The following is a 14,978-nucleotide window of genomic DNA, read 5'->3' as shown; positions in this document are numbered from 1 at the left end:
ATTTAATTATTTCAATTTTCTTCCTTATGTTAAGGCAAAATCTACTTTTATGTGTATATGCCCCAGTTTCACAATGACCTCCTTAAAATGTGGCTCCCAGAATTGAACATAACACTACAGATGTTTTCTGACCTGAAGAGTATAAGAGTATAGTAAGATTCTTAACTCCCTTCTGGTTCTCTGTCTCTCTGTCTCTCTCACTGTATGTATGTACAAACGTGCTTTGCTTTTCTTTGTAATGGATATTGAACAATGCAGGTTTATTTCTAGAATTATGCTGCTATAAAGTAGAGAACTGGGCCGCCTTTGCCACATCATCAGCACTTCTAGAAGCAGGCCTCTTCCTCTCCACCCACCCCTACCTTTTTTTTTTTTGCAATTTAAAAATATTGTATGGTCTTCAATCTTCTAAGGATTCAAACATCTATTCTATGTGAATAGCTGTCCTCTATCCTATATTTATATAGTTATTTGGTTGTATATCTAACCTAAGTATAAACATTTACATTTATCACTATTAGATTAAACATCCTTAGCTCCAGTTCATGATTCTAGCTTATTAAGGTTTAGATAAGGCATAGCTAGGTGGCTCAGTAAATAGAGCTCCAGACTTGGAGTCGGGAGGACCCGAGTTCAAATTCACCTCAGACACTTGATACTTATTAGCTGTGTGACCCTGGTGTATGTCATTTAACACCAATTGCCTCATCAAAAAAAGAAAAAAAAAGATTTAGATGAAATTTTCTTTCATCCAGTATATTAGTAATCCTTCCCAGCTATGTCATTTGAAAATTTGATAAGCTGCCGTATGACTTTAGTCATTCATAAGAACATTAATACAGTGAAATTAAAAACAAAGCTTTGCAACAGAGATCTTCCTCTGTGTTAAAAATCAATTGATTAACCAACATTCTTTGAAAATAGTTCCTCAGTAAGTTGAAAACCATCCAATTCTATTATTTTCTATTTTGACTACAAAGATATTGCTGAAAATCACCAATTATGTTGCTTAAATCTAAATACATTATGTCAGTTTCATTCCTCTGATCCAACTCTGCCCTTCCCCCCAATAATAAGTAAATTAAATAAAAACAAGGTAAAAGGAATTTGAAAAAACAAGCTTGATAGTACAAAGACATGTTGTTGTGAATAGAGTTCTTGAGTTGAACTCAGCAAGACTCAAGTTCAAATACTGAGTCAAATACATCTTAGTCCTTTAATCCTGGGGGGTTTTTGTTTGTTTTTACTTCTCTGAGCCTCAGTTTCATATATAAAATGAACAAATTGGACTCTTAAGTCCCTTCCAACTGTAAATGTAAGATTTTATGATCTCAAGAGATAATCCCTTCCTTTTTCAACTAATCAATCCTTTATTAGAGTATAGTAATTTTTATAGCATACCCTCAAGGCTATATTTTAGGCAATAATTTGGATTCAAAGCAGACAATGAAATGTCTATGCATGCTCTGTTAATTGGCCAGCCTCCCCTCATCCCATGATAATATGACTAAATAGTGCTTCTTAAAGGTCCTGTATTTCCATAAATGTACCATAAAAAATTACAGATAAATTGAAATTAATAAATTATTTGCTTAATATACATGTTTCCATAATCTCAAGATATCTTAGATTCTCTTTTTTTTAATATAATATTTTTTGTAATTGCATGTACAAGCAATTTTTAACATACTTAAAAAAAATTGAGTTCCAAATTCTGTCTCCCTTCTTCTCTCCCCTATCCCTTCATTGAGAAGGCAAGCAAGTTGATAGAGGTTATACATGTGCAATCATTTAAGACATTTCCATAATAGTTGGACAAAAAACAAACAGAAAAACAAGAAAAGTAAAGAAAGTTAAAAAAATTTATACTTGAATCTGCGTTCTCTACATATCCTTCATAATTGTCTTGGATTATTGTGTTGATGAGAATGGATGTTATTCACAGTTGATCATCATTACAGTATTACTATTACTGTGTACAATGTTCTGGTTCTGCCTACTTCACTTTCTATCAATTCATGTAAGCCTTTGCAGTTTTTTGTTTCCTGAAAGCATTCTGCTCATCATTTCTTATAGCATAATCGTATTCCATCACAATCATATACTGCAAGTTGTTTAGCCATTCCCCAGTTGATGGGAATCCCCTCAATTTCCAATTTTTGCCACCACAAAAAGAGCTGCTATACATATTTTCTCTATATATAGGTCCTTTTTTTTTTTAATATCTTGGTATGCAGAACTAGTAGTGGTATTGCTGGGTCAAAGAGTATGCATTGTTTCATAGCCTTTTGTGCATAGTTTCAAATTGTTCTCCGGAATGGTTGAATTAGTTCACAACTCCACTTACAGTGTATTAATGTCCCAATTTTCCCATTTGTCCTCCAGCATTTATGATTTTCCTTTCCTGTCCTATTAGCCAATCTGATAAGTGCAGAATCATACCTCAGAGTCGTTTTAATTTGTGTTTTTCTAATCAATAGTGATTTAGAGCATTTTGTTTTGTTTTGTTTTAGAGTATTTGTTTCGTGTTACTATAGAAAGCTTTGATTACTTCATCTGAAAACTTCCTGTTCATCTTTTGACATTTATCTGTTCGAGAACGATGCTTATGTATTTTTTTTCAGATTTAACTCAGTTTTCTATATATTTGAGAAATGAAGCCTTTATTGAAGAAACTTGCTGTAAATTTTTTTCACAGTTATGATTACTGTATAATTTCCTCCATCCTGTATTTTACTTCTATCACTTTTCACAATTGGCCCCCTTTCTATCAACCCTCCCCCCACCCTTTTCCCCTTCCTCTCTTATTTTCCTATAGCTTAAGATAGATTTCTATACCCAACTCGGTATGAATATTATTACATCTTTCAGTCAATTCTGATTAAAGTAAGGTTTAAGCTCTCCCCCTTAACTTTCCATCTTTCCCTCCAATATAAGACATTTCTACTCCCTTTTATGTGAGACCATTTACCTCATTCTAATCTCCATTTTCCATTCTACCAGTGCATTCTTCTTTCTCACCCCTTAATTTTATTTTTAAGAGACAAACCCATCATATTCAATTTGTACTGCTACCCTCTATGTATGTATACTGCTTTGAACTGTCGTAATAATGATAAAGTTCTTGGGAGTTACAAGTGTCATCTTCCTATGTAAGAATGCAAACAGTTTAACCTTATTGAATCCCTTTTGATTTCTTTTTCCAGTTTACCTTTTTATGCTTCTCTTGAATCTTGTCTTTGCATGTCAAATGTTTTATTCATCTCTGTTCTTTTCATCAGGAAGCTTAAAAGTCCTCTATTTCATTTCATTCATATTTTTATTTTTCCCTTGAAGGATTGTAATCAGTTTTGCTGGGCATGTGATTTTTGGGTTTAATTCTACCTCTTTTGCTCTCTGGAATGTCATTTTACAAGATCTCTAATCCAATGTAGAAGCTGGTAAATCTTGTGTTATCCTAAGTGTGGCTACATGATATTGGATATTTTTTTCCCCTTATGGCTGCTTGCAATATTTTTTTCTTGAACTGAGAGATTTGGAATTTAACCATAATATTCCCAAGAGTTTTCATTTTGGGATCTCTTTCAGGAGATGATTGGTAGGTTTGTTTTTTCCATTTCTATTTTACCCTTTGTTTCTGCAATATCAGGGAAGTTTTCTTTCATAATTTCTTAAAAGATGATCTCTAGGCTTTTGTTTTGATTATAACTTTCAAGTAGTCCAATAATTCTTAAATTCTCTCTCCTTGCTCTATCTTTTCTAGTCTGTTGTTTTTTTCCAATGAGATATTTCACATTTTCTTCTTTTTTTTTCTTCTTTTGATTTTGCTTTATTGTTTCTTTATGTTTCATAAAGTCAGCTTCCTGTTGCCTAATTCTAATTTTTAAGGATTGATTTTCTTCAATGAGCTTTTGTACATTCTTTCCATTTGGCCAATTCTACTTTCAAAGGAGTTCTTTTCCGAACTATAGTTCTGTATATCTTTTTCCATTTGACCAACACTACTTTTTAAGTTCTTCTCTTAAGTGAGTTTTTGCATTTCTTTTTATATTTGTCTAGTTCTGCTTTTTAAGGCATTCTTCTCTTCATTGAATTTTTGTGCCTCTTTTACCATTTGGCCTACTCTGTCTTTTAAGGTGTTATTATTCTTCAGTATTGTTTGTGCCTCTTTTTACCAACTTCTTGACTCTTTTTTTTTTCATGATTTTCTTGCAGCACTGTCATTTCTTTTCCCAGTCTTTTTTTTTCCTTTACCATTCTTATTTAATTTTTAAAAATCTTTTCTGAGCTCTTCCAGACATTCTTTTTGGGACCTGAGTCCAATTTGTAATTTTCTTTGAAGCTTTGGGTGTAGCATTTTTGAGTATGTCTTTTTTTGAATTTGTGTTTTGATCTTCCCTGTCACAATGATATTTTTCTGTGATCAGGTTCTCGTTATTATTTGCTCACTTTCCAACCAATTTCTTCCCTTTTAACTCTATGTCAAATTTGGGCTCTGCTCTTGTGGTTGAGGGAGTCCTTTTCCAAACTTCATGTTTTTTTCTGCATTTTTTTTTCAAAGCTAGTTTTGGGTGTCTATAAGATTTCTATTCTTTCTAAATGGTATGTGTGGCTTGTTTACTAATCTCCTGGCCTGTGTTCTAGGCTATGAGTAAACACAAGTCCTGGCACTGTGACCAGGGTCCAAATTTCCCTGCAGCCACAAGCTCTGATGTGCTAGTGTTCTCGCTCACCTTGAGACTACTACCTAAGACTGTGACCCAGCACTGTAACCTAGATCTGTGTGTGGGCAATACACCCAATGCCAGCAAAGGGACCTCTATAATCTTCTTCTGACCAGTTGTACAAACCCCTTACCATCTGTGGGTTGAGAGCTCGTGAAGCCACTGCTACAGATCCAGTTGCTCCCAAGCCCACCTGCTGGCTTACTTGGTCTTCTCTACACTGAACTGGGCTCTACTGTCATCACATAGGAAAGACCTTTCCTGCCAACCTTCTGAGTTGTCTTAGGCTGGAAAATTGTTTCACTTCATCTTTTTTTTTTTGCATTGTGCCACTCCAGAATTAATTTTGAAGCATTATTTAAAGTTGTTTGGAGAGGAATTTGAAAGAGCTAAGTGAGTTCCTGCATTTTCTCTACCCTCTTGGTTCCATCACCCTTGTACTCACTTTCTTATTCTTTATATCCTCTTTTATAAATGAAATGGTTGGACTAGAAAAAATTTCTTAGCTTCCTTTTAGATCTGAATTCTCTGTTGCATCCTTCCTCAACTATCTCCCTTTTTAGGGTCTCAGAGTGATCACTTAGACTTTCTAGTATTCCCCAATATTTTAGCCAACCAAAACTTCAAGATAAGAGGTATATTTTCTCTCAAAGTTTTCATCTTTCTACTTGATGAACCAATTCCCTTTAAGATTTAGATTTCCCCTTGTTTCTTTTTCTACCATATGAGAGATTAAAAACAATCTACAAAGTAATTCACAACTTTATCAACAGCTCTTCTTTCAGTGGGTTACGTCTATTAACTAATGTCAGGACAGTTGGAATCTCTGTCACTATCAGAACTTGCCTCTAGGCTAGTTTTTTTAATTAATATTATTAGTTGTTTTTTTTTAAATCAGGAAATTTTCATCCATTTCTTTCATCCAGTATGAGTGTTTGCCATATACATCCACATTAATACTGCTATTTTTCTAGCCCTTTATTTTTATCCAATCAGTCTATCAAGTATTTCTCAATCACTTACTAAGTACCTGCACTGTGCAAAACAATGAGTATTCAAAGAAAGACAAAAGGATGTCCTCACCCTCAAGGAACTCTTAGATGACATTATAAAAAAAGTATGGGGCAGCTAAGTGGAGCACTGATAGAGCACTGGCCCTGGAGTCAGGAGGACCTGAGTTCAAATCAGGCCTCAGACACTTGACACTCACTAGCTGTATGACCCTGCGCAAATCACTTAATCCCATTGCCTAGGGAAAAACAAAACAAAACAACAACAACAAAAGTGCATGTAAGATATAGTCAGTGTAAATGATAGGAGATCACAGAAGGACGGTATTGGGTAGGGAAAAGGGGGTCAGTGAAAATCCATTTGCAGATGGTTGGATTTGAACTCAGCATTGAAAAAAAGAAAGAGAAGATGTGGAGAAGTAAAGAAAGATAGCCCAGGAGACTGCCAATGGAAAAGCACAAATAAAGGAATTAAGAGTATCTTGTATGAGGAAGAGCAGGGAGGCCAGGATTATTGAATTAGAGAGTATATTGATGAGGGGAAACTGTACGAAGACTTGTAAGGTAGGAAGGTCCCAGGCTGTGAAGGGCTTTAAAAGCCAGTGTTCTGTAGCATGCTCCTTTTCCCAACACACACACACACACACACACACACACACACACACACACACACACGCATGCACGCATGCACGCACTCAGGCACACACACTCATACGTGTGTAAACGCACACAACATAAATTTAAATATTCCTGATCTACATCAAAATTTCTCTCCCTTTCTGTCAGATGTATTTCTTTTTTAATGAGGAACACATTTCATTTCTATATTTTAATCATGATTCCTATCCTACCTGCTATTGGTAATACTTAAGAAATAATTGTGTATTAAGATCATCATTTCGCTTTTCAATAATAATCGGTGCATTGGAATATAAATACCTGAAATCTTGTGTGTTATTCTTTCCTTCTTCAACTATTTACTCCTGTGAATAGCTATATTACTGAATCCTACTGCTATTCTATGTACCTGATATACCATGAAATATCTCGATATAATGCTTTATTTGGACAATTTCCTTTGCCCTCGCTACTGAAATTTCCATTCTCAATTTAAAGAAAGGCAAATCTCCAAATAGGAACATGTTCTTCCTAACCCTGAAAAGATCTTCAATCCCTGACTCTAGAATCTATCATTCTGCTATCTTAAACAATAATATTGACTTGATTTGATAATTCTGCAATGCACATTGTGTTCTGTCAGGCTTCTATAGACAGCTGCTCACTTCCCATGTTTTTGTTCTCTTGCAAAATCTCAATCTTAAATGGAAGAAAGAGTGTAAATATGTGACCTATAGCATAAGGAGCTTTAGTTCCTTTTCAAGGTATCATATTCCATACACCAAGGGTCCTTAACTTTATTTTTTTAATGTGTGTCATGAAGTCCTTTGCTCGTTGTAGCCTCTTGTTCCCTTCTCAGAATATTTTTTTAATACCATAAAACATATGTGATCATAGAGGAAACTAATTATAATGAAATGTAGTTATTGAGATACATTTATTTTTGTTTTGTTTTGTTTCCTTTGTTTTTAAGTTCACAGAACCTAGGTTAAGAAACCCTTCCATTTAGTTTCTGATACCTCTAGGGAGTATGAGAAATTATGAAGTCCTCAGCTTTTATGAATGAACATTAATCTAACCCAATGTAATCTGCAATATTGTTTTCCAGTGGGATTATGGGAACTGGAAAATAGTGAGACTGAACGCTATTCAAAGAAATGGTTGATATTAAATCCAACTTTGCTGAATAGTATAAAGACTTATTCAGATATAATGCTGTGTTTAGATAATGCCTCTAACATTTTTTCCCTAAGATATGGTAGTTCCATTATTTCATTTCCCTAAAACTTTCTAATGGCTCATGAACATCAGATATTTCCTCCTAAACCAGATTTGTTTGGGGAGGATTCATCTAGCCCTTTCTTTGGTCTCTGATAGTCACGATGAAAGTTGTTCTGAGTGTGGGGTGGGGGAATATGTTAACTAGCCCTCGTAATTCCAAGAGCACCATTTTTATTTTGTTTTTTTATGAATTGTTCTATCAGACTGTTGTCATTCTAAAAATCTTTTAACATGACTGATTTTCAAGTATGCTTGGCCATTGTCAAACCAAAATGAATGTTTAGCATTTGTTCAAGACATTACCTATAGTCAGAGGTAATAGTCAGAGGTAATTCCCATTGTTTAATTTCCACTTATCTAAGTACCATTTCATGGTTCAGCCCAAATTACATCTCTTTCCTGCAACCTCTACCAATTGTTTCAGGGTTTACTGGATATATGATATTATTTTTTAAAATTATTTTTCTTTTTTGTGTACTGTACAGTAATCATTTCTCCTTAACTATACCATAAGCCTCTTGAAGACAGGACCTATTTTTGTGCCTCTTTATCTCTAAGCTTAGTAGATATTCAATGCATTTTTGCCAATGAAAATGATTTTATCCTTCAATAACAATGTCATTAATTACAACAGTCTTGCAGTTAGTATTAGGCATTTACTAGCCCATATGTTTCATTTTCCCCCCCTATTTCCTTTATCCCTTAAACTACTATTGGGAATTTGCATGCTCATAAAATCTGATCTTTATCAGTGATGCAGTCTTTAGGGGTTTAGGGGTGCTGGGACCCCAATATCACAACACATGGGTCCTGCCTGAAAGAATTTGACCCAAGCTTTCTTTCAGCCAAAGACAAGGTTTATTAGAACATCCATCATATTGGGCAGACTCTTAAGGAGTCTGAATATGAGTAAGCAGTGGCTTGATTATAAGAATCTAAGCAATGGCTAGATTATAAGAATCCCAGCATCTTAATGGAGACAGAAAGCCTGTGGGAGGGATGTGGGAGTGGCCAAGTAGTTTGGGGTGATGGGAGGAGGGGCCTAAGGAGATCTGGATGGGAGTGGCCAGTAAACCAGGGTAAACAGAACTCCTGGGACCTGGACAATGGAGCTAGCTAGGATTACCTGTGGGAAATGGCTGGGGGTCATAGGGAGGTAATTCAATGGAGGGGAGATTGGGTGTAGCCACAATGAAAGGCCAGTTGATGAGATTATAGCCTCAGCAAGATTTGGCCTCCTGGGAAAGTCCAGGGTTTTTCCTTTCTCGGGCCCAGATCCCAACCCCATCATTAGGAGGTCTCAAACTCTTGGTTTATGTAATTCAAGAAATGAATATCATTCCCTCAGAAAAAATCAGGAAGAATTAGGTATGAGATTAACTAGTTACTTTCAGATTGCTAAAACAAAAACAACACAACAAAAATGCTCATCCCAAAAATGTAAAACTGGAAAGTACAACTCATCTATCTTGTCTTTCCCTTCAGGTTAAAAAATGTATATTTGGGGTATTTACTATTCTAAATATAAAGAAAAAGTGAAGAAAACATTTCTGATCATGTAGTATCAATCCCTATAGCTAGTGTGCTAGTCTTAGTAGATTGCCCTGAAATAGCCTAAGGTTTTAAGAAAAGGAAAAAAAAAAGGAAGCATCAAATAAAAAAGCAATTATTCTTCTAACTAGAAGAACAAACCTTAGAATGTGGGCAGAGGTTCCCTGAGGAAATGCACCCAGGAAACTGCTAGAATCCAGCTGATGATAAACTAAAAACTTCACCTGTCACAGATCCCCACTACATGTCTTCATAAACGGGAGTGCTAATACTGTGACACAATAAGGAATGTGAATCACTTTCTCTGAATCTGTGTAAAAAGATTTAACATCTCTAAATTGCTAAGAAATATATATAAATATTCAACTTTATTTTATTTTATTTTGATTTTGCTACAGATACTATTAGTTACTTTTTTTTACAAGAAAGAACAAATGTGCCACCACAGTATGAGTTAAAATTCATGTTTAAGTACAGTGATAGGGCCAAACAGATAAACCTCAAGAGAGAAGTATGAAAATAAGTATTTTGTGCTTGAAATGGAAAATTAATAAAGAATTTACTAAGAATTATGTAAAGGGTGATCCCCAGGTATGTGTGTGGCCTTAGGGAAATATTCCATGATCCTAGTTCTGGAGCTCTTTTGTTATTCAGTTGTGTCCAACTCCTCATGAGCCCATTTGTAGTGTTCTTATCAAATATACTGGATTTTTTAAAATTTCCTTCTCCAGTTTATTTTTACATATGAAGAAACTGAGAAAAATAGGGTTAAGTGACTTGCCCTGGGTCACACAGGTTGTAACTATCTGAGGTCAGCTTTGATCTCAGAAAGATGTCTCCCTGACTCCAGGCCAGGCACTCTATTGACTGTACTGTACCACCTTGCTGCTCCTCTGAAGTACTAAAGGAACTCAATGACTATCTAGTTCAACCCCTTCCTTTTAAAGAGGAGGAAGCTGAGGCCTGGGAATATTGTGACTTGACCAATATCACCCAAGTTGGTATTATGAGAGGTGGGATTTGAACACAAGTTTTCTAATTCTAGTGCCCATGCTCTTTCTGCTGACCGGTTTCTCCCCAACCTCTTTCTACAGGTGAAATCTAGCTAAAAATGAACATAAAGAATACATATGGTATACAAAATTCAGTATCAGAAGGTTGAAGAATAGATTTAGCTACAAGAGGGTTCTTTCTTTTTTCATTCTTTCTTTCTTTCTTTCTTTCTTTCTTTGGGAGTGAGGGGTCAAAGGGTCATGTTCTAAGGTTAATTACTTTTTCAGGCTCAATCCATAACTGTCACATTCTCCTTCCAGAATTTCAGGTGTGGAATCTAAAAAGTAAAGGACCAAGGGCTGTCATGTCATTTATTTACTGTACATTAAGCAAGGTTCTGAACATGTATACAAGTGATTATTTATAAATAAATTTATAGTATGGAGAGTTACTTTATTGGCATTCATAAACCTACTTAGAGGACTATTTCTTCAAAATTAAGTCCAGACGGTTGGTATTCCATGCATATTCTACTTCATACATAATTATTCCATATATACTTAAGGCACTACAGAACTTAATTGTCAGTATCACATAGATTCTTTGCTATTATCATGCTTGTGCCATTCCTACCCAATTTGCATAAGTCATAGGATCCTTGTATAATAGACTTAGAGACAGAGGAAACAGACTTTGATCATCTAATCTGGCCTTCAGGTCCTCAAATGTTATGGTTCTGCCAATAAGAGACCTCTTTCATTGTTGCATCTAATTCATATGCTTTTGCATTTTCACAGTCGACTTTTCCACGTAACAGAGAAATAGTAATAATAACTCACTTTTATAAAGTACATTAAGGATTACTAAGCTCCTTCTTGACACTAAAAATGACAGTAGGACAATATGAATATTATATTCATTTTACAGCTAAGGAAAGTAAAGTTCATAGCAATTGAAACATTGTTCAGAGTCACACAGATTTTGTGTCACAACAGGCCTGTTGACAAGTCCAAATCTCTTTTCATGGCACCAGACTACCTCTCAGTACCCTAGTGACAAATTGTAAAGAATTTGTAATTCTCAATATACTTAATGTAATGGAAGAAACATTTGTAGAGCATTTATTCTGTGTAAAACACTGCACTAACTCTACATGTAATGCCACTCTTGTATCTTCCAGAGGTTTCTGCAGTTTTTGAAGCTGGTACTTCTATTACTTATGTTTTTCAAGAGCCTTATCCAGTGACCAAGAATACAAGTCTTTCCTCCTCAGCCATTTATGTGGATGCTATGCCATCATCTAAGGAGAATATCGCATTTAATTTTTTGACGGGCCAAACACCGAGCCTTCTGCTGTACATTGACTCTTACTCTCAGGACTACTTGGCTGCTCTTCTCTGCAAGAATGGTAAGTGTTAATACTATCGGGTTGGATGGATACCAACGTGGTGCTAGAATGACAGTAGGTGCCCTATGGAATTCTTGTTAATCCTGATTTGGATTTAGTTCCCTTGATGTAGCCTACTTTCAGACAAAAGCAACCAGGAAGCATTAAGCTTTACCGTTCACAAATTGATATTCAAGACAACACCTACTTCAGTGCTGAAGTATCAAGTGCTGCAACCTTAATTTGACTCAACTGTAGAATAGTAATCTTTATTATTTATTCCATACTGGAGCCCATTAAGTGTAAAGGAAAAAAAAATCCTAAGAATAGCTGCAATCTTGTAAAGACTTTTGGCCACAAATATCTTGTCTTCTTTATTGAAATTTCTTCTCATGGGGCTTGTTTCAGGGAAAAGAAAAAGCTAATGCACAATTAAACCTCATTTATAGACATACCGTCCACATCATAGAAAGTAATAAATACTTGTGTACTGTCAATTGTTCTAGATGATATCTGAAATCCTATGTTCATTTCTGAGAGCCATATATTGGGGAAAAAACCCAAAAAACCCAAAACTTTGACAAAATAACATCTAGAAAAAGGAAAACAAAAGTGTGAGGAAGATAAGTAAACTATTTCCTAAGAGTAATAAATTTTGTCCATTTACCCTTTCCTAAAAGAAATTTATAGTCTGTTTACTGATTATAAGACACTGTCCCAAGCATTGCAAAAGATAAATGGAGAAATATGATATAGGACATGCCCGGAGAAGATGAGACAGCGGGGTTTATAAAAATCTATCTTCAAATGTTTGGGGAGCTTCTATGTTGAGGATGATCATTGGATCATAAGATCCTAGATTTACAGCTAGAAGGGACCTTAGTGCCCACTGAGTCCAAAGACTTATTTGACAGGTAAGGGAACTAAATATGGTATAGGTTAAGTGACTTCGTCAGGAATCCTCACATAGTAAGTGTCTGAAGCCTGATTTCAGTGTCGGCCTTCCTTGACTCCAACCTCCTAGATTTTTCTGTTCAACCATCTAGCTGCCTCAATGACTTTTTATAAATTGTTCCAGAAGACCGAATGGTTGGACACTACAAAGAGTGTTATTGTTTTTGTTGTTGTGGTTGTTTTCTTAAACAAGGAAGAATGTTATAATAATTAGAGCTGTAAAAAAGTGGAATTATCTCAAATCAAGATTCTTATAGCAAGAAGACTTTAAGCAGAGTCTGGGTAAACATATGGTAGGCATGTTTTAAGAATTATTTATATCTTTACTGAATTAGATATTGGACTAGATTAACTTTAAGATCCTTTCTAATTCTTCAAATTATTTTGTCATTTCATCCATTTAAAATGTTCTGATATTCATCTTTCACTTCATATCCCCAGTACTTAGCATAGTACCTGACACACAGTAAACACTTAACAAAGGGCAGTTGACTGGCTTCCTAACTATATCAGAACCTTATATAAATACCTGGGAATAATGATAAAAGGAATTAAGGATTTAAATTTACATCTCAATGGAATTTATCTCATGCTATTAGATTCTCATTTAAAAGCTAATACTCTTCAAAGTTGCTTAAAAAAGTTTCTGGACATCATTTTGTTTTATGTGTTAAGGATGTTTGTCAAAGTGTTTTGATATGCCTTGATGAAAACTATTTTAATACTCTAGTATTCAGTGTTAAGTAATGAGTAATAGATCAAGAGTGATTAGAGTGATTGAAATCTTATAGGGTATGGGGACAAGTTCTTTCTCTTGAGGTTTTTAATGACAGAGATAAATGTTCATTTTTGTTGAGTAGAGTGATTGTAATTCAACCTATATTTAGGAGAAGGTACAGGAAGACCTATGAAATTATTTGTAGCGCTTGGATTTTGTGTGCATGTCTCTGTGTACACGTTCATAGAGACTCTCCCCGCTTAAAAGCCTATATAGCAAATACTAGCCAACCTGGTATGTTTAAAAAAAAAGATACCTTTTGATTTTCTACCACCTTCATTTCTAAGTATGCGTGTCCCCACTTGTAACAGAGTAAAAATGAAAGACTAAAAAGAAATCCAATCAGCAAAACCAACGCATCAAATAACTCTGACTATATGTAGTCTCCCAGCTCTGCAAAGAAAGAAGATAATTTTTTTTCTAGCCTAGTGGATTGTTTAGTAATTTTAATTATACAGCATTACCTCTTTTTTTTAAAGTTATTCTATGATTGTCTTACATTGTTATGGTTATTGTGCTCATTGTTTAGGCAGGCCTACTTACTTCACTTTGCAGCAGGCCAAATAACTTTTCTGCTCTATATAGTCTTCATATTTATAATTTCTCATGGTTCAGTAGTATTGTATTATAGTCGTGTGCCATAATCTTTTAGCCATTCTCTATTATTTAGATATCTTCTTGCTTTCCTTCCTTTGCTACTGAAAGTACTGTTACAAATATTTTGGGCTTTTCTTTCTATCTTCATACTCTATAGGGTATATGCCCAGCAATGGAATCTCTGCATCAGCGGGAATGGACATTTTCAGTAATTTTATTAACATAATTTTAAATTGTTTTTCAGAATGCTCAGAACAATTTGTAGCTTCAACGTGGTGTGATCTAAGTGTGTGTAGAAAATAGTGCCTAATATGATGAGGAACTATATAAAATATATCATATGAAGAATGATTAAAAGAACTATAAGAATATGTATTCACTTCTTCATTTCATTTTTTCATTCATTCAAAAACTCTTTAATGGGTATTTACTATGTATCAGACATTGTGCTAGACATGCAAGTATAGAAACAAGACAGTCTTTGCACAGAGAAATAAGTTGATAAACATTTATTAAGTGCCCACTATGTGCCAGGCACTGTGCTAAGTACTGTTGTTACAAAGAAAGGTAGAGTTCTTACTCCCAAGGATCTCAGAATCTAATAAAGGAGAAAACATGGTAATAACCATTTTTGAAGAAATTGTATACAACTGAAATTGGAAATGATCAACAGAAGAAAAATATTAGAAGATGGGATATAGTGGGCTACATAAGAATTGTCTTCAAATTTTGAGAGTAGAGCTTCCAGCTCCAAAATATCTCTATTGCCTAGAGGCAGGTGGCACAGTAGTTAATAGAGCACTGGGCCTAGAGTCAGGGATATCTGAGTTCAAATCCAGCTTCAGAAACCTATTGACTGTGTGACCCTAAGCAAGTCATTTAACCTCTGTCAGCCTCAGTTTCCTCAACTGTAAAATAGCACCCACCTCACAGAGATGTAGTGTGGATCAAATAAAAAAATGCATATAAAGTGCTTGACACTATGCCTTGCACATGTGCTTTGTTTGTTCCCTTTACTGTGATTTAAAAAAAAAAGTTAACTTCACCTTGATACACAAAATTCCAGTAAGTAGAAATTATCTCTT

At 34.9% G+C, this 14,978-nt stretch overlaps 1 protein-coding gene across 3 annotated transcripts in view; it reads left to right on the top strand.

Moving 5' to 3' along the window:
- CNTNAP5 (contactin associated protein family member 5) overlaps positions 1 to 14,978 on the top strand; it is a 915,392-nt gene that overhangs the window by 758,292 nt on the left and 142,122 nt on the right. For all 3 annotated transcript variants that reach the window (XM_020963128.2, XM_020963129.1, XM_078146792.1), the window contains one exon: positions 11,358 to 11,585. In XM_020963128.2, coding sequence (XP_020818787.1) covers positions 11,358 to 11,585 — 228 coding nt within the window. The remainder of the gene's footprint in view (positions 1 to 11,357; positions 11,586 to 14,978) is intronic.

Source organism: Phascolarctos cinereus, unplaced genomic scaffold (assembly GCF_003287225.1).
Source record: "Phascolarctos cinereus isolate Bilbo 61053 unplaced genomic scaffold, phaCin_HiC Scaffold_726;HRSCAF=1367, whole genome shotgun sequence".
NCBI lineage: Eukaryota > Metazoa > Chordata > Mammalia > Diprotodontia > Phascolarctidae > Phascolarctos > Phascolarctos cinereus.
This window is presented reverse-complemented; position numbering and strand designations above follow the sequence as displayed.